This window comes from Marmota marmota, unplaced genomic scaffold (genome assembly GCF_001458135.2).
Source record: "Marmota marmota marmota unplaced genomic scaffold, marMar, whole genome shotgun sequence".
Classification (NCBI taxonomy): Eukaryota; Metazoa; Chordata; class Mammalia; order Rodentia; family Sciuridae; genus Marmota; species Marmota marmota.
The window spans coordinates 9989564-10010942 of NW_025999905.1; the positions used below are offsets into that span (position 1 = coordinate 9989564).

At 31.2% G+C, this 21379-nt stretch overlaps 1 protein-coding gene across 5 annotated transcripts in view; it reads right to left on the reverse strand.

The window, feature by feature from the left end:
• Snx13 (sorting nexin 13) overlaps positions 1-21379 on the reverse strand; it is a 150328-nt gene that overhangs the window by 19196 nt on the left and 109753 nt on the right. For 3 of the 5 annotated variants that reach the window (XR_007346132.1, XM_015498128.2, XM_048799657.1), the window contains 5 exons: positions 19919-20023; positions 19229-19361; positions 12475-12512; positions 8982-9051; positions 3112-3284 (listed from right to left, as the gene is read on the reverse strand). Coding sequence is in view for 4 of the 5 variants with exons in the window: in XM_015498128.2 (XP_015353614.1) it covers positions 3112-3284; positions 8982-9051; positions 12475-12512; positions 19229-19361; positions 19919-20023 (519 nt within the window). In the remaining variant the exon portion in view is untranslated. The remainder of the gene's footprint in view (positions 1-3111; positions 3285-8981; positions 9052-12474; positions 12513-19228; positions 19362-19918; positions 20024-21379) is intronic. The other 2 variants (XM_015498130.2, XM_048799658.1) reach the window with 1 other exon arrangement.

The window sequence follows — 21379 nt, forward strand, 5'->3', positions numbered from 1 at the left end:
GGTCTTCACTGAATATGAAATGTTGAACAGAGAATATCTGGCTTATGAATTTAAATTATTTTAAAAGCAATCAAATTTTATGGACGCAAATTTACTTTTCAATGTGTCCTAAGAGATATTCCTGAAATGTTACTCATTCACATCTTAAACTACTGATTCAATTTTATAAAATGTATAGCTCATTCTGGTCTTACCACATACCATGGGACTGAACTGTAATTCCTTCATAGTTCATATATTTAAGACCTAACCTCTCAAATTGTGACTGTATTTGAAGAATGAGCCTTTAAAGAAGGTGCTTAAATTAAACAGAGCCTTTGGTATGGGCCATTAACCAGTCTGACTGGTGTCCTGTAACAGGAAATTTGGATACATAAAAAGACTGCAGAGAGAAAAGAACCATGTGAAGACATACCAACAAGATGGCCATCTACAAAGCAAGGAGAGAGGCCTCAGGAGAAAACAAACCTGACAAAATCTGAATCTTGGACTCCTGGCTTCCAGAATTATAAAAACACAAATTCCTGTTGTGTAAGTAAGCCATTCTGTGGTATTCTGTTATGTCAGCCCTAACAAATGAATACACCAAGGAAATAAGATAGTATCTATTAAAATAAAAATTTATGCCAGAAACTTTAAAATATTAAAAAAAAAACTATACATGTCATAATAGCACAGAATATCTAGATTATCAAGACAAATGTCGTCTGCATTATCTGTCTGGAACAAAAATATAAATGACAATTATCTCAAATATTGTTATGATACATGTTAAGAGAAAAAAATGGGAGATTTCACTCTAGAACTCATCAAAATATCATAAGAATATTTTTAAAAAGCATGAGAAAGAAGTTAGAAATAAGCTGAAAAAGAATTCACATAAAGCAGTATGTCTAGGTTTACCAAGATCTCAAATACTATATATATAAATCATAGACATTCTAAACTCAATGACTATCTTTCTAAATTAAATATATCAGGTTTAGATTGCTAATACAGCAATGAATAATTTAACAGTAGACTTGAAATTTTGTTTTTTTAAAAAAATTAATGTTAATATTCAAGCATATAAATACCGTTAACTGGTAAATTACAAGTCATTGCATTTTTCTTCTACTATTTTATATAGAATTTGAATTTAAAAACTTACAGTTGAAGAAAAACCAAAAGACAAACAGCTCACCTTACAGATGCTTAATAACAGGATAAACCTAATTTTCACCCACAAGCTCAATTTTTTAATTTCTTAAACCCTGTGAGCAATCTAAATACTTAAGGAGTTACAACTATTGTAATCTCATAAGAACCACCAAGTCAAAACATGCCCACTTCACTTGTATGAAGCCATTTGGAAAACTGACCTATATAAATTCCATCCAATTATTGCTGTTGTTCTGAAAAGGGAAATTTCTACATCAACTGTCTTATTAACAAAGTTTTTTGAAGTATGTTCTTCACTTATATTTGGCAATATGGAAACAAAATCTTATAGTATTAGTGTACAACATTTAAAATTAGACAACGTTGTTTCTCTTAGTAAAAAGAAAATTACAATTTTTTAATGAAAAAAATTTCACATTAGGCCAAATTCCTATAAATTTACACTAAATAAAACTAATCTTGGCCATTCGAATTGTTTTTTTAAAATTATCATATTTGGTGACAGTGTAGGGATAGGAAGAAAGATGTGAGCCGAATGCTTTCATAATTATCAAATAGGTTAACACTTGAAAAAGAAAGCAATTACTTCTTCAATGTAGGACAGAAAATTCTTTCACCTCTTCAAATAAATAAAGATAAAAATGAAGGAAAAGTACTACTAAACGCAAAACAAAATAACAGACATGTCCAAAGTTATTTATTTCCTTATGAATGTATAATTCAAAGTAGTTCTATTAATATGGGCTTCAGAATTCAATACCAACCTTCTGTTTTTAATCATTTGTAAGTAACATTTATGTATCTAACTCTATTTACAAAATATTTTAATAAGATTATCATTGTACCAACCATATTTTTTTCCACTATCTTAACCGACAAAGATTTTCTGAGGGCTGGGGTTGTGGATCAGTGGTAGAGAACTCGCCTAGCACTTGCAAGGCGCTGGGTTCGATCCTCAACACCACATAAAAATAAATAAATACAATAAAGGTATTGCGTGCAACTAAACCTAAAAAATAAATGTTTAAAAAAATTTTTTTTCTGAAACCATGTCACCTCATCTATCAGGTATCATCTTTATTATTTTTATTGACAATATTACTTGTATACCTCAAAATCTTAATAAATAAAAGACTTTCAATATTTTTCTATGTTGAGAAGATAAAGTATTTAATCAAAATAAGAAAAAGGGAAATAATTTTTTTACGTTTGTTACTTTAAGAGTCCTTATAGTTACTTCAACAGCACAAGACAGTTAAATTGAGAAAGAATTAGAAACATTATTTGGTTAATGTAAAATTTATTTTAGGTTGTGGTTCAAAAAAACTTAAAGGACCTAAGGATTTAATGTCACACTGTTGGATGAATTACAGTTCTGCCAGGTGCTTGGGAGGCTGAGGCAGGAGGATCTCAAGTTCAGAACCAGCCTCAGCAACACTGCAAGGCCCTAAGCAACACTGTTTCAAAATAAAAAATAAAAAGGGCTGGAGACATGGCTTAGTGATTAAGTACCCATGCATTGAATCCTGGATACCAAAAAAATTAGTAAATAAAATAATTAAAGTTCTGAATTATGCCTCCAAAAGAAAGAGCATTAAAGGTGCTATAGCAATCCTATCCCTACTTCAATCAACACTTTTACAAAGTGCTTGCACACACAAAAACTATTAAAATCAGAAATATGTATTCATTTTAATTTTCTAAGGTATTATTTCCATTAATACTTTATTCACTAGTCTACAAAACAGGCAAGAATGTGTGAAGTTCTCAACATTTAATTTATTAGTTAATTGCTCAAAATCATTCTAATCTTTATGCTGAATACAAAAAATTCTTACCTTATTTTCTTTCATTAGCTGTAATTAATATCTGAACATCCTTAGAAAAATTTAGGACCAAAACTGAATTAACAAACAATATAAAGTATAAAATCTTTAAAAACCTCATTACCTGTTCAGTAATTCTCATATGGAAGTCATGGAAGTCACTATACCGACGATAGGTTTTCCACATTTCCTCACTGTTTAGATTGCGCCGGTGTACGGTGATGGCATATAATGCGTATGTCTTGCCATGATCATTACAAACGCCTGCCACAGCATATGGGTCATAGTCAGCATATACTAATCATTTAAAACAAAATGAAGAGGAACAAAAGACACAAAAAGGAGGAAGATGAAGAACAAAAACAAAAAAGACAACATGAAATGAAGAAGAATTTGAAATGACAGACTGAGACAAAAGGATGTTACCAAAGGATAAAACAGATTCCTGTCCTCTATACTAACATGTGTAAGGCATTACAAATGATGATAAGAATACAAAATGAGCTAAAAGTTTATTATGACACTCCCAGCCTCAGAGATGTATATTTTGGATTCTCTAAGATCTTTAATCTATTTTAAATCCAAGAGCTTACTTATATCTATGCCAATTATGTTACCACAGCACCACCTCAGAGGTACAAATAGGGTCTCTTAAGTTACTAGAGAAGAAAGAAAGAAATAAAATAAAAATCTTTTGCATTAGCCTTCATTATTTGGTTGCATTTCAATTGAAATCTTTTCAAGTAAACAGTCGAAGCCATAAGATAAGTAAGATTTATCTACTGGCAATTATTTTTCTCTTTGATAATATTCAACAATTCACAAGTACTTATTCTGAGGATTTAACAAAAATAACAACAACACACACACAAAAAAAAACACCCATTATTTTCCTACTGATTTGTCACACACCAATTGAGTCATGTAGTCTTTAAAATCTAAACCAGCTCCCATTTTGTATTAATCTTAGGTAGAGAGACGTATTTTGAATCATGTTCTTTAACTTATCTTTTTGACTTTATATTCTCTGTTCTCTACTTTAATCTAGGTTAACTTGACTGTCTTCCCCTCATCTGTATCTGGTCATTTCTTAATCCATCTGGCCTTGATTTCAATCACTGTATGTTTTTGATTTCTAAATTTGGTTCTTTTTTTCATACCATTTATTCTTGTTTCAGGATTTATCTGTATGAATATCAGGGAGCATGGTGGGGGCATTAACCAGGAATTAGACCCAGAGCATTTGGCCTCTGTGCTACAACCCTGATCCTTTTTCTTTCTTTTTTTTTTTTTTAATTTTGAGACATGTTCTTACTAAATATTCCAGGTGGGCCTTGAACTTGTAATACTCCTGCCTCAGTCCCCCAAGTAGCTGGAATCACAGGCATGCACCACTGTGTGCCTGGCTTGATTAATATTTTAATGTACATAATGTCTATTAAGACTGCCTTCTTCGTCAGGCATGATGGTACACACCTGTAATCCCAGCAACTCTGGAGGCTGTAGCAGGAGGATCGTAAGTTCAAAGCTAGCCTCAGTAACTTAGCAAGACCCTGTCTCAAAATAAAAATTTTAAAAAGGGCTGGGGATGTGGCTCTGTGGTTTAAAAAAAGATTGCTTTCTCTAAGTCCTTAGGATGAAATTTATCTCATTTGCTGGGTCTGTTGACCTTATGGTGGTTCGTATTTCTTCCCATCTCTTTAAATTGCTTTCTATAAATACACTTTTAATAGGTGCTGTCTCTCTCTGGGCATTCTTAGTGCCCTGGAACATGGAGCACTAACATCTACTAGTGTCCCCACTGTAAATGGTAGTTTCAGAGGTTTGGAAACTATTTTAATACATCAGGCCCTTTGTGTCCATGAGTTCTGCATCCTCAATCCAACCAACCATACTTGAAGATATTTTTTAAAGTGTTTTTTACTGAATACGTACAGATTTTTTTCTTTATCATTTTTCTGTAACCAATACAAGTATTTACATAGTATTTATAATGTATTATAAGTAATAAAAGATGATTTAAATATATGAGGAAGGTATTTAAGTTTTATGCAAATATTACACCATTTTATATTAGAGACTTTAGCATCTGTGGATTTTGGAATCTGCACAGGTCCTGGAAACAAAACCTTCCAGATACCAAGGGATAAACAGTTGTACTTAAATCTCTGGCTTGAGATCCTGGAGTATACAATCACTTAAAGATAGTTAAATCCAGACACATCTATGTTGGGATACAAACTGGGCTTTTCATTTCTTGTGGGTGATAGATACCATTTCTAACCATGATCTTGACATTTCTTTCTCTTTCCACTTGAAGGTAAACTCAATTTTTCTAGTTCCTCTTCACCATCATACTATCCTTTGTATTCTTGGCTTTATGCAAAGGACATGGTTTCAGTTTCCTATGGCCTTGTCTCATCATGCCTCTTCTAAGCTTGAAGGCATAAAAATGATATCAACATCAAAACAGTGATCTTTTGGTTACCATAAATTCCTTGGCTTCAATGACTCTTCACTTTCCAGAATTTGTTTTTTTGTCTCATAGACTATAGATTTCCCATTTCAGCTATTTTTATAATATTGTATTCAGCTTTTCTGAATGTGGGAAGCAGGATCACCCACAGCAGTTTAGACTACCTTACTGATCAGGAGTCTATAATTAATCTTAAAATAGATTACACTGATTCATTATCATGAAAAAAAAAGGGATCAAGTTTTGAAATTGAAGAGATGTTCTATATAGCTTCTTGATAAATTATTTTAATAAGATAAAAGCCAGATAGTTATATTGGCAAGAAGGACTTATATCTCTTAGGCTTTCATCAATATTTTTCTAAGATTTGTACTTCCTACTCAAAATTATTCTTCATTCTGTTTTCATCTAATATTACTATTTCTAATTTAACACCCTGCCCAAGAAAAAGAAAAGGAAAACAAAACAAAAACCTACCCTAGAAATAAGATTTTAGTCACCATGCTCTACAAAGAGCCTTTAACTGTATTTACCTCTTACAATCAACTTTCTCTTAGATAGTGATCTAACTATGCAGATCAAATAGCACACCACTTTCATTTAGTTAGAGAATCACCTTTACCGAGTTGGCCTGGCCACAAGGGAATGACTTTATAGCTGTGTCCAAAACAGATTTGGAAGAGGAAAACAGAAAAGAAAGCAGAGGCCAATTAGGCAGCTAGCCACAAACAATTATAAGTTAACAAGACCAAGTAGAACAGCAAGAAATATAAAAGGAAGAAGAGAATAATATAAGTCCATTATAAAGGACTGTCACAAATTGCTAGGCAGGGGAGATCACCCAGGTACAAGCACAAAAGAATAGTAATAAAGTTGTTATTAAAAAAAGTGCAAAACACAGAAATGTAATTTGATTTTAAAGAAGATAATTTGGCTACATGTATTTATTTTGAGAAGACAGTGATCTAACTAGAAGGTTTCCTGTTTATTAGGCCTTAGCTACTTATAACACATGTTCTGTAAACCATTTGTTATTAATAAATATTTAGGTAAGAAAGTAGACCAGAATATAAATCAACCTCATCACTAACCACATTGTTAATTTAGGCAATATTTTTTACTGTAACATTTTCACTAGAGTCAGTGGACTACCCCTGTATAACACAGCATTGGACCATAAATACTTATGCAATGGTGGCTGAAAACATGTCAGGACCAGTTACCACATTCCTCAGTATGTACCCAAAGGATTTAATAAAACAGCATATTACAGTGACACAGCCACATCAATCTTTATAGCAGCTCAAATCATTATAGCTAAGCTATAGAACCAAACTAGATGCCCTACAACAGAAGAATGGATAAAGAAAATAGAATACTATTCAGCCATAAAAAAGAATAACTTTATGATATTTGCTGGAAAATGAATGGATCTGGAGAGTATTATGAAATAAGTTAATCCCCCAAAGCCAAAGATCAAATGTTCTCTCTGATATGTGAACCCTAACACACAACAAGTTGGGGAGAAAGAACAGAAGTTCCATAGATTAGACCAAGGGGAATGAAAAGAAGGGAGGGGGAACAGGAATAGTAAAGACAGTGGAATGATTCCAATGTAACTTTCCTATGTACATATATAAACACACCACAGTGAATCTCTACATGATGTACAACCATCTCTACATGATGTACAACTCCTAATTAGATTAAGATGTACTCCATGTTTATATAAGTCAAATTATAGTCTACTGTCATGTATAACTAAAAAGAACAAAAATTAAAAATTTTAAAAAGTCAAATGATTCTGGTTTTCAAATGGAAAAATAAATATTTCTTGGACATTTATATGTGATGTCTACCATGTAAGTATAATCAATTAGCCCCATAATAATACTATGAGGTAAGGTAAACAAATGTCTTTAAAAAGGTATTCTTTAAAAAGTATTATTATTTTACTTCACAGATGAAAAAATTGCAGTACAGAGAAGTAAAGGACATTCTTCCAACTATTAAGCAGCAGAGCTAAGGTTTGAACCCAAGCAATTCAGTCAAAAAGTTGGGCTCTTAACTATGCTGCTTTATCAGCATCTACATATAAGTTTGTCTAATAGAAATAACAATTCACTAAAAATGCCTAGTATTAATGTTTCCATCCATTTTAGGAAATTAATAAATACTTATTGAGTATATGAACAACTGGACAAAGCAGTCAGAAAACCAAAACTCTCAGAAAAGAGAAATATTACCATTAGGAGCATGGACATAAGTGTCTTCCTCTAAACATAAAAGTTTAAGGTTTCTAAGAAATAAAAATACAAATAATAAACATTTGTACCTTCAGGAAGACTCATGATTAGAAAACAAGCAAACAGAGAGTGTAGAGATGTTCAAAAGAAATTAAAAATTCATTGAAGAAAAAAGAGGAACAATATCAAAAGCTAGAAAGGAAAGAAGTAAGACCTCTGCTTTTATTGACAATAAAGTTATCAATGACCTCTAAGAGCAGAGTAATCTATGCACCAACAATATGTAAATATAAAGGAACAATTAAGTCAGCAATTATAGATAGTTTATCCCAGAAATGTGCCAGATAAGAGAAAGCAGTATAAGAGTCCAGCTCCAGTAAGACACAAAAGAAAACAATTGTCTTTAAAAATGCAAATTAAGGGGCTGGGGTTGTGGCTCAGAGGTAGAGTGCTCACCTCACATGTGCCAGACCCTAGGTTCAATCCTCAGCACCACATAAAAATAAATGAATAAAATAAGGGTTTTGTGTCCAACTATAACTAAAAAATAAATGTTAAAAAAATGCAAATTAATGTCTTCTAAACTGAACTACAAAATTTCTTTTCAGTATCTAAAATGTAGGCATGAAACAGAACTGAAGGATGTAGCTCAGTATGTTTACATTCAATATTTAAGGGTCAAACACATTCCTATATTCTATGAAGAGGCCAGATAAGAAAAATAGCATCATCTTATACTCATTAGCATTATTTAATAAATTAATGGTAATGATGGATATTGATTTTTTTTTTCTGGGTACACTAACCATTCTGCATATATGGTGGCTGATTACAAAGTCCTAGAAGTTTCTCACCCCATTCAGGCATTTCTTGAACTTCTACAAACTCATATATCTAGAGACTTCATTTAGTCCCATTCTCTACTCTGATTCTGCATGCATGAAAAACTACTGAACTGAGATTTCCTCAAAAAAGAATTATGCAAACAATTGTCAGTCAAACTCAAGTACCAAGAGGAAAACACCTGTTTCAGAGTTTCTTAGAAATGAGAAGTACTTGGAATATAAACATTTTCAAATGATAATAATGACACCTTAGAAAAAGGAAAATAACCAAGCAGAAATCACAGAATTTAATAAAGAACATGCTGAGAGGGTATGGTGGTGGACTTAAAAATATGACAAAACAAAAATATAATTTGTAAAAGTAAATAATTTGAGGGATATAATAAACAAAGTTTTAAAGTAATAATTATTCTACAAAGTCTCTTACCAGTGTCTGAAATGTAAGCATGAAGTTGTACTGAGTCATCAGAAGATACACTTGAAAGGTCATCTAAAGACTGGAAAAAAAATCAGGAAACAAAATTTTAGTTTTAAACCATTACAGAATTCTACATAAAATATACATATTCATATTTTTACAGGCAAACTCTATATTATTTTTATTACCACACCCCTATAAAATAAGTACACCCATTTTAATACACTAAGAAAGAGAAAAGCCAAGATTAAGAAAATATAGAATATCAGATAGTTTCTTCTTCATTGCTTGTCCATATACTGTAAATTGCTACTTTTCAACTGTATTCAACATATGGCAAGAAAATAAAAATTAAAATAAGTAGATACACTTTACCCTTTAAATTTGAAATATATTACAGCCACCTTTGTATTCTTTTAATACTTAATTCAGAAATAATTTTATCAGTAAATTTAGATTCCTTAGGTATAATAATATCTATAACACAGGTTTATCTAGAAGAATTAATTAAAATTCGTAAAATACTTTAAAAAGTGCCTAACACAGCAAATGTTACCTATTATTATTAAGATTACTTATTAAATGAAGTGAATCCACAGATTAAGGTTTTTGTTGAATTATTTTTGAAAAGTGTAATTGAATTAAAATTATATTTTTCAAAAAGAATTCCACAAATATTATTGATTGATCCAAATGAGTATTTTGTAACTGTGGCCTTTGAGTCTAAATTTAAAAAAATCAAAAACAAACTGCCACATCAAAGTACACAGACATATACACCACCAAAAGGTTCTGGTACTGATACTGTATTTCACCACCTAATCATTGCAGGTTTTATGCGATTTTTTTTTTTTTTCTTGCAAAAAAGTGCAGTATGGTCACTATGTGAACCTTTTTTAAAAAATTGTGCTAGTATTACTTAAAATCATTTATTACTAAAAATCATTACTACACTGTGATATAAGATTAGGATTTACAGAATATTTGTGAATATGAATTTATGCAATGGCAATGATTATGCAGTAAAATATGGTACCTTAAGAGACCTTCACCTTATTAACTACTCCTTCTTATATTTCAGTTTTTCCAAAGGTAAAATGATGCTCATACTTGCTCTACATATTTGTCAGGATAAAATGTGAATAAAAGGATTAGCTCAGTGGAAGAGCACTTGCCTAGCACATGCAAGGCCCTGGGTTCAATTCTCAGCACCACATAAAAATAAATAAATAAAATAAAGGTATTATGTCCAACTACAACTAAAAAATAAATTTAAAATGTGAATAAAATATTTTCAACTATTTGAAAAGAAACAGGACATACTTAAATTTTTAAGTTTTCACATGAAACATAGTAAAATATGTTAATAGAAATAGCACAATCTTTATTAATCTTCCCTTGTAGGCTACATTTTAAAATCTAAATGTACTTATCACTATAAAAGTCTCTTAAACATTAGTTATTAATTATATTGCCCATGTAAATAACAAGTAGACTATAAAATTACAATCAGTAAAATGTATATTAACTACAGGACTACATCTGATTTCGAAACGTTAAGTACTGATGGATACAACAGTGATTTTGAAATAAGTACATTAATCTTGTGCTGAAATAAAATACAACTTACAAATTAATCCTTAAGATTCTTAAATTTCTTGAAAGAAAATGTGGTACGTATTTTAACATAATAGTAAGGAAAAAAATGAAAATACAAATCCCACCTCTCCCACCTCCCCGGCCTATTCTTGAGATAGGGTCTGGCCATATTTCTCAGACTGGCCTCAAATTTCTGTGCTAAAGTGATCCTCCGGCCTCAACCTCCCAAGTAGCTAGGAGTGCAGGTGGTTTAGCAAGCAATTTCAAGGGCACTGCTAAAAATGATAGAACAAATTTACCTGCCAATCTCAATTGATAAATGAGTAAACATCAAATACATTAAATATCTTCTTTGGTTAGTATATTGCAATAAACTATCATAATTTTGTTTATAATCAAACTGCTTTTTAAATGCAGCTATTCACAAAAATTTGATGTTTTAAAAACAATGTGAAAGACTTCAACTACTTTTTTAAAAGCCTGACTTAAAGAGATTTATGAGAACAAAATACTACAAGTCACTGCCCTCAAATGTTACCTTTTCCTTTCCATTTTTTTTATATTAAGACTGAAACAAAGAAATCTCTTTTATTTGAAAAGGTATTTATTCCAAGTAAGAAATAAGTAAAAATAAATTTTGGTAGTACTTAAACACTTGTACAAACGCTACGAAGAAGACACGAATTGGTGTCAACATACTTTATATACAAACAAAGACATGAAAAATTGTGCTGTATATGTGTAATAAGAATTGTAATGCTTTCTGCTGTCATTTATTTATTTAAAAATCAATAATAATAATAATAAAAAACACTACAAATGTGAACACTAAAAATTTCAAACCAAAGAAACACTTACTCTCCTTTGGAAACTTTCTCTGTAAAATGAACATCAGTGCTAACATTTCCCTCATGCTCTAGGAGCAATTCCTTGTCTGTTGTACACTTTGGACTAAAAAGTAAATAGTAATGACGCCAATTGATATAAGATAACTTCTTAAAAGTTACTAGATAAAAAACTTATGCAGACATCTGATATATTACTATGGACAATTTCAGTGCTTTGCTAAAGGTTATACTTTGTACAGTAATAGAATACTTATGCAATAGGTTATTGACAACAAGACAACAGACCTCTAAACCAGTTAGCTACTACAAAAGATTTAAAAAAAAAAATAATGCAAGTGGAAGAAAAAACAAAACAAATAATCCTTTACTTCTCCCTCACCCCTTGCTCCAACTCTCCTCTATCCACCAAACTATGGAGTGAATATCTCGTAAAACATAAATATTTCTTTCTAACAGCATTTTGGGAAATAAGTTATTTAATAGCAATGCTAATATATTACAATAATGAAATGTCCATTTCTTCATACTTCACCCTGAAGATATGAAATTCCATCGGCAGTATACATGCTAAAAACATGTAAACTTTGAAGCATAAGATACGCTTGCTATAAAACTCTTTGTAAATAAACATTTTTACATGTATTTGAATTTGTTTTGGTACAGATTTTGAGAAATATCTAGAAGTTTATCATTATCCTCAATAGTTTAATATTTCTTTTCTAAATATGTGAAGAATAAAGGATCTCAAAGCATAAATACTACAATGGAAAATAATAAATTAATTCCTTTATAAAATGCAACTGCAATCATGCAGGTATAACCATATCCCATTCCTTGAAATAAAAAATAAAATACTCTTAGAATGCTAATTTGTAGATGTCTTATATGTCTTACATATACACTAATAATTTCTTTAAAAGCATAGTAATGTTCAAATAATACTAAAAAACAATTTGGGACTTTGAATATATCACTTATTTACATATGTAAAGACCCAGTCTTTCACATTATTTTCAAGTCACTTTAATAATAAATGTACTCATAATAGTACTTACCAAATTTATGCTTCCTGTAGGAGACCCATTAAAAGATTCTGTATGGGGAAATTTTAAATTAGTACACAGTAAAAAGCTTTTGGAGTGGTTGCTTTCTCTAAAGGTCAAACACCAAGAATGCAAGTCTTCTTAGCCAAGACATGAAGAGAACAGTAAGGAAAGTTGGTGGTATACTTCCCAAACACCTAATTTCTTAAATACCAAATTTCCAAATCAACCAGGCATTTTGGTGAAAACATACATGTACCATGTACCTGATGTACCTTATAACAGACCAAAAATGAAAACGCATTCATGTACAGAACAGTAATTATTAAATATTTTTATTCTTATTCTCATAGTATCATACATAGTTGTCCAAAACAAAGTAAGCATGATAAAAAAAAAACCCTGCAAATCAAAGCCCAATAGGAAATGTCAGAATTATTTTGTCACTTCAGTCTCACTGGGTTAAAAAATATTACAAACAATGTCGATCACATTCCACCTTGCTAATCCCCTGCCTCCTCCCTTTCCCCACCTTCCCTCTTCTCTATCTAGAATTCATGTATTCCTCCCATGCTCCCCCCCCCCACCCCACTATGAGTCAACTTCCTTATATCAGAGGAAACTTTCAGCATTTGTTTTTTTGGGATTGGCTAACTTCATTTAGCATTATCTTCTCCAATGCCATCTATTTACCTGCAAATGCCATGATTTTATTCTCTTTTATTGCTGAAAAATTCCACTGTGAAAATATACCACATTTTTAAATCCATTCATCCACTGAAGGGCATCTAGGTTGGCTCCACAGTTTAGCTATTGAGAATTGTGCTGCTATAAACATTGATGTGGCTGAGTCCCTGTAGTATGCTGGTTTTAAATCCTTTGGGTATAGTCCTAGGAGAGGGATAGCTAGGTCAAATGGTTGTACCATTCCCAGATTTCCAAGGAATCTCCATATTGCTTTCCGTATTGGCTGCACCCATCTGCAGTCCCACCAGCAATGTATGAGTGTACCTTTTTCCCCACATCCTCGCCAACACTTATTGTTGTTTGTCTTCATCATAGCTGCCATTCTGACTGGAGTGAGATGATATCTTAGAGTAGTTCTGATTTGCATTTCTGATTGCTAGAGATGATGTGCACATATGAAGACACGAATTGAGTGTCAGCCTACTTTATATACAAACAGATATGAAAAATGTGGTATATATGTGTAATAAGAATTGTAAAGCAACAAATAAATAAATAAAGGAATTTCAATGATTATAAGGGGAAAAAAGAAAATAAAAACAAAGTAAAAGGGAAAAACAAAAAAGTATGAAATATAGCAGGTGTGCAAATAAAAACAGGTATAGACAATAACATAATAAATAAAACTACAAAAAAAATTACAAATAAAATTAGTGTGAGGAACAAATAAACTGATTTTTAATGTATCTATCAAATCCATTTATCTAGGTAGTAGAATTGTTTCAAGAACACCTGAAGTCTACATTCTTAAATTATTATGTAGCTAATAGTCCAAAGGATAAGATAAAATGCAATGAATTTCTTTAAAAAGCAATAAGAAAAATTTTTTAAAAATAAATGGTAGAGAATAGTCAATTAAATATTATTAAACAATATCAAACAATAATCTTTTCCTTAGGGCTTTTAACTTTATATCTGAAGAAATAGCAATTGAAGTATCTATTTTGAGAACACAAATAAACCTACGGTACACAATATTTCGTACAGAGTTGAAAGTTAATGTGTTTACTAGCCATTAAGAAATTACTTGTAAATTGGTTCTCTAAATGGGTCTTCAAAAGGCAAGATTGTACTACTTCTACAAAGAAGCATTGCCTTCAACTTTAAACAACTTTAAAAGCTCAGGAATATTTCTCAGTTTCTCAGAGCTTTGATCACAAAATACAAACAGGAAATTGCACCCAGGATGATCCCTTGGTTTATAGGAAAGTGATAACTAAAATGAGTAAACAAATGTTCACTATCATCCTTATTAAGTTACATGCCTCCGGCCTCTTTTGTGGGCCAACCTCTTAAATCTCCCCACCACAGACAAATCAATTTAAAGAGAAAATTCAGGAGCAAAATAAGGCATAGTCAATTTTCTCAATTAATAATATCATCATCTAGAAATACAGTCTAAAATCAATCTTGGTTCATATTTAACCAAGAATTTAATAAATGTCTATAAATATTAGAACAAAAAAAATCAACTATTACTCAACATTATGAAAAAATATAATTTAAATTTTTTTGAAGACTGTGAGGTCTTACTTTAGTAATATCTCCAGAAAATATCCCCAGGTTATCCATAATCCCACAGCCCCAAATCCATAATTCACTGAAACAGTGAATTCAAAATGGCACTCAAAAAGTTTTTGTCTTTGGAGCTGCCTGTGTTTCCATTTTTGGATTAGATATGCTCAACTTAAAGCCTTTGAAAATATTTCAAAATCTACAAAACTTCTGGTTCCAAGTATTTTGGATATGAGATACCCAACCTATAATTTAAAATAATTTAAGGCTGATTTAACTAAAGAAAGCAATCATGAACAAAAAGGGAGAAGGAAGGAAGAGGACAAGGGGAAAAGCGGAGGAGAGGAGAAAGAAGAGAGAGCATGTTCAAGAAAGCCATTCAGTTAATTAGCTCTCTACTTAGTTTTGATCAAAATAAAATGTTGAAGTTTGCAAAGAAAACCATTAGAGGATTCTTATCACACAGAAGACTTGGCCCATTCATTTTGGGCTCAATTTAAGCCAGGCACACAGTAATACTGTATTAAATAATTATTTCAGAATGTTTTAAAAAGTAGTCAACATTTCAAAATGTCTAAAATATACATTAACTGCTGAGAAGTTTAATTTCAAAAGTCATAAGACTATAAACAAAAATGTAGAGAATGACTATTTTTGATAATCTTATAGAGAAAACTAAATCAGAAGATTTATTAGTTGAAAGTTATATCAATGGCCTAAAAGAACAATAAAAAAGACACTAAAGTGAAAAGCCATTTTTAATAACAATGTTTCCTATTATACCTATTATATACATTTCAAAGTGGTTTCCAAAATGGGATAATTTCTCAGTATAAAATGTATAAAAACTCATCAATTAGGACCCAGAATGTTAGATAGCAATGTCCTAGAAGGATATTAAGATATATAAAAAATAATTCCAAATGATAATCCATGATTCAAATGTGAGGAGTTATTCACTGATTGATATATAACTAACTAAATAAATAAATATTATATCCAGCTACAACTAAAAAATAAATATTTTTTTAAAAAAGTAACACAAGGAGTTGATTATGACTCAATATTTTCTTTTACTCTGGGTTGTATAGCTAATCCATAAATACTAAGATAGATAAAATTAATGTAAACAATAAAACTTTAAAATTGTAATTTTAAGACGGTTAATTGATATTGCAAATATACAGTTGCTATTGCAAATTTCATACCATCTCTGTAAAAGAACACTTTTCAACTGAGACAAGAAATACAAATACACTAGATACCTTAATTATACTATCCAGTTCCCACAGAAGTATTTTATTTAAAAAGAATATCTTCTGTAATTAATCAAATCGAGTTAATAAAATATTATACTAATTATACAAGAACACTAATTAAAAAACCCAAGGTCTCAATCAGATCCTTGATCAATATAAAAGTTATTAAAGCTCAAATATAAACTTTTAAAAATCGATTTCTTTATATTCTACAAAAAAATCTCAGTACTATGAACATAATGGTAGGAAGCAGAAGAGAGAGGATGCTAGAATGCTTCCGTAACAGAGATTTTTTTTTTTACATTTTTTTAATATTTATTTTTTAGTTTTAGGTGGACACAATATCTTTATTTTTGTGTGGTACTGAGGATTGAACCCAGTGCCTTATGCATGTTAGGCGAGCATTATTTTTTTAAAGTGTGAATCTATTATATACCTATCCCCAAATGATACTGTCAATAAAGCCTATTCATAAGTTAATGGCCAAAATTTTGATTAATACACTCTCTTAAAATATTTGCTGAATTAAATCTTTGTCATTTACTTCTTATTATATTGTTCATTTACTTAGTAGAACGTTTATCAGAAAGTTTGTCAACTCGTGCATATTTAGAGCTTAAAAAATACTTCTGAATCACAAGTAAAATGGTTAGAATCTGAAGACCTGTGTCCTAAAGGGCTTTCTCTCCACTTTTCTTGCAGAACTCACTACTTTCTATTAAAAAAAAAATGATATTTCTGATTTAGTTTGTAAAACTAAAACTATAAAAACTCTTGCTTTATATACAGAAGAGTACATTTTCATATATATATAACTGCATTAAAATCCAGTGACATGGATCACTAAGATACTATGATGCCAATATCATTCCAGATTTATAACAGAAGAAATTAGAGAAATGCAAATCAAAACTACTCTAAGATATCATCTCACTCCAGTCAGAATGGCAGCTATGATGAAGACAAACAACAATAAGTGTTGGCGAGGATGTGGGGAAAAAGGTACACTCATACATTGCTGGTGGGACTGCAGATGGGTGCAGCCAATACGGAAAGCAATATGGAGATTCCTTGGAAATCTGGGAATGGTACAACCATTTGACCTAGCTATCCCTCTCCTCGGACTATACCCAAAGGATTTAAAACCAGCATACTACAGGGACTCAGCCACATCAATGTTTATAGCAGCACAATTCTCAATAGCTAAACTGTGGAGCCAACCTAGATGCCCTTCAGTGGATGAATGGATTTAAAAATGTGGTATATTTTCACAGTGGAATTTTTCAGCAATAAAAGAGAATAAAATCATGGCATTTGCAGGTAAATAGATGGCATTGGAGAAGATAATGCTAAATGAAGTTAGCCAATCCCAAAAAAACAAATGCTGAAAGTTTCCTCTGATATAAGGAAGTTGACTCATAGTGGGGTAGGGAGGGGGAGCATGGGAGGAATAGACGAATTCTAGGTACGGCAGAGGGGTGGGAGGGAAAGGGAGAGGACAAGGGATTAGCAAGGATGGTGGAATATGATAGACATCATTACCCAAAGTACATATATGAAGACATAAATTGGTGTCAAAATACTTTATATACAACCAGAGATATGAAAAATTGTGTACACATGTAATAATAATTGTAATGCATTCCACTGTCATTTTTTTTAATCAGTTTAAAAAAATCTGGGAAGTAAACCCTCAAAAAAAAGAAAAAGAAAAAGAAAAATAAATGAAGCTTAAAGCAATTATGTATGGTTGGCCACCACTGAGAGGGGCAAAGGACAGGTAGCTGATCATCAAAAAAAATAGGAAATGGGCCGCTAACAGCTAACTTCAGTATACCACACTTCCCTGCTCAACCAATAGTTAACAGCTGCAGTAGAGATGGGGGTGGAAATCACACTTTCCAACACAAGGGATTACTCTCTGGACTGCTCTTTCCCTGCCTTTGGGCACTTATGCAGAAAAGTAAGAGAGGGTGGGGGCTACAAAAAAGCAAGACACTACCACTCCTGTGGGCACCAGCTCTGGGTTCTAGATTCTGTCTAGAGAAGTCTGTTATCTCTGTTCTGTCTCTTAAGTAAAATTTGCTTTCTAGCTGACCTAGGTGTTTCTCAAATGTTTAATCTTCAACACCAGGGGAAGAAGGACAGGATCCTGATTTCCAAGACCAATATCAATATTACAAGAGATTAGTAGTAAACTGTAAGTAAAATCTAAATATCTGACTCTTAAATTCTGCTTCTTACACTATAAAACGCTTAGAGTCCTCAGTATTCTCATTTGAAAAAATTGAAACTTTAGAATAAATAACTGTGGTTTCTTCCAGCTGAAATGTCTTCCACAGATGAAGACTTAGAAACTAAGATTCAATAAAAGATGGGATTCAATTCAATTCAAGGATTTGGAAAATAATTCAATAACAATAGAAAAAAACCTTCAATTTTTTTATATCACTTTATAGTTTGTGATATACTCTGAGTCACTATTATCTCACTTACTCTGCCCAATAATCCCATTATAAAGCATGAATATTATTTCTTGATTAACTTATTAGCAAAAGGGAAACTACCATAAAAATATCTAAGTGATCAACCACAAGAACACATTCTTCTTCAAGAAGCTGAGCCTTCTGCAGTTTTAGTCTGATAATAAATTCTCAACATTTTAATTCAATATAGCAACTAAATTTTTGTCATTCATTGTAGAACTTTAAAAATATAATTATATTTAGGCTTTAAAAACATTTTAAATCTAATTTAAAAGGTCATTCTTTTTATGGTTTTTATTGGCATATAATTATACATAATAGTGGGATTCATTGTGACATATATGCACATGCATACAAAGTAATTTGATCAATCACACTCCCAAATACCTCCCTACCTCTCTTTCTTTAGTTCCTTTCCTTTGTTCTATTGGTCTCCCTTCTATTATTTTTTCCCCTTTTCCCTTATTATTTTCTTTTAATTAGTATGTTATAATTATACATAAAAGTGGAATTCATTGTATGTTCATATATATATATATATATATATATATATATATATGTATATATATATATATATATGGCATAATTTGGTCAATTTCATTCACTAGTACCTCCCAAAGCTCTCCCCTCCTCCCTCCCTCTATTCTATTTTTGTCCTTTGTATTTTCCTGAGATCTCTTTTTATTTTAAAGTCATTCTTTTGGTAGTCAGAATATAAACAGGGATAAACACATACACATACATACAGTGCCATCTTACCTCCATCCCCATCATCTGATCCTCTGAAACTAGGATCTTTTAACATGTCCAGCTCAGCTAACATGCGCACATAAAGTGCATTTTGTCTGAAGGAAGGATAAAATCTTTCATCTCGTAGCATCAACTCATATACCTTATTGGAATAATTCAAGATATTCAATAATTAATACAAATATATGGTGAAATAAAATTTCACCAAAAGCTACAATAAAGTCTTGCAATAATATATCATAGTTGTAATACATGAACAATATGACTATATCTCAAATAATGATTTCTGGTCCCTCTGGGAACTAAGTTACACTGAAAATGGTCCTACTTTATCCAACACAATCACATGACAGTAAGCTATCTATAATATACTAGGATACAGTATTTTCTAAGAAAAAAGTAGAGTAAATGTAAAGGTTCAAGGCTCAAATTTAAATGAAAAAGTCTTTTTATACATCAATTCATCAATTTATAAAACTAGGAAGTCTGCCTCTTCAGTCAGATTCAAAAGAAGCAACCCCAACACAGAGTTTTTGTGTTGATGAATTAAAGACATAAACACAAAATATTGGCCTATATTTTTGGAATTGCGAGATACTGTTGTCATAAGTCATCTTTTTAGTTATGTTTCATTAACTTTTTAAAAAAATAATTACATTAACCTGGAAGTTTTTTCAAGAAAGATAAAACATACAATACCTTTCTTTGAATGTCATCAAAGATTTCAGGGGTTGGATCTTCATGATTCAAAGTGTCCGCTAATTTTGCTACTAAATAGTCATCCACAGTAACTCTTGGAGATGCCTAACAAACAGAAAAAGAATAATGATATTTGGAGTTTCTAAATACAAATTAATAATAGAATTCATAATAGAATTATATTATTGAAAGTAATTGGCAGATACAAATCACTGGTTTGTAAATGATACTTTTGATGTTTAAGAATCTGAAATACAGTTAGAGCCTTCCCTTCAATGAACAAGGTAGGAGACTCGTAGATAAGCATGGGTTTAAACATTCATTTTTATTGAGCAAGTTATCACTTACTAGACTACTCCATCTTAAAATGGAGATAATATTTCAAAAGGTTATTTAAGATTATAGTTTAAGAATTAAAAGAGATCTATGTAAGACATGTAGGACAGTGTCTGGCACACAGGAAACTCTGTCATTAGGAGTTAAATCAAAGTTTAATATTCAATAGTACAAGATGTATATTATGAATGCCAAAAGAATAAGACATTTAACTTATTTGACACTATGGGAATCTTTTTGAGTGGGCTTTAAATGAGACTACCATTACCCTAAATTTGTTTTTATACCAATGCTATAGCAACATTCCAATGTAATATGGGAAGAAAATAAATCTTAAAAATTAATTTGTCCCCAAAACTTTCATTTTAAAGTACATAATGTGACAAATACTACCTAGAAATACAAAATCTGACCTTTCAATTTCAAAATTAACTTTATTATGAAAATAGGTCTACCACCTTTGCCCCCATAAATCATATAGGCTATACATGTCTAAATTGCCCATGTTTAAGTAATTTGAAGCATAATGATGTCACAATATGACAAATTTCCCTCAGAAAACATTTTTAAACATAGATAATTTAAACTTGTAAAATAGAAGCAGGGTTCCAAATAAATTAGTTTCAGAAATATTAAGAAAATATGATGAAAAAGCTATATACCTAAAGCTTTGGTATTTCAACCTCTGAATTTTTAGTTCTATAGAATGTAAACAGGAATGAGTGCCCAAAATGGTAACTTTTGGAGAAACTAACAAAAACACGTTGCTTAAATAATTTCTCTAATTCTAGCCAATAAAGTACCTAAGGAACACAGTGGATAAATCAAAAAAGGAGAAAAAGTAACAGCAGGCTATAAATGTGTAGGAAAGGGGCTATAAAACTTCTAATGCTGTTGTAATTTGTATATGAGGTGTCCTCCAAAAGTTCCTATGTTGATGCAGAAATAGTCAGAGGTGAAATGATTAGATCACAAAAGCTATAACCTAATCAGTCCATCCTAGTTTGAATGGGCTAACTGGATGTTAATTATAGGTATGAGGAGCAGGTGGGTCACATCTTCCCTTTGGCTCCTTTCTCTCTCTCTCTCTCTCTCTCTCTCTCTCTCTCTCTCTCTCTCTCTCTC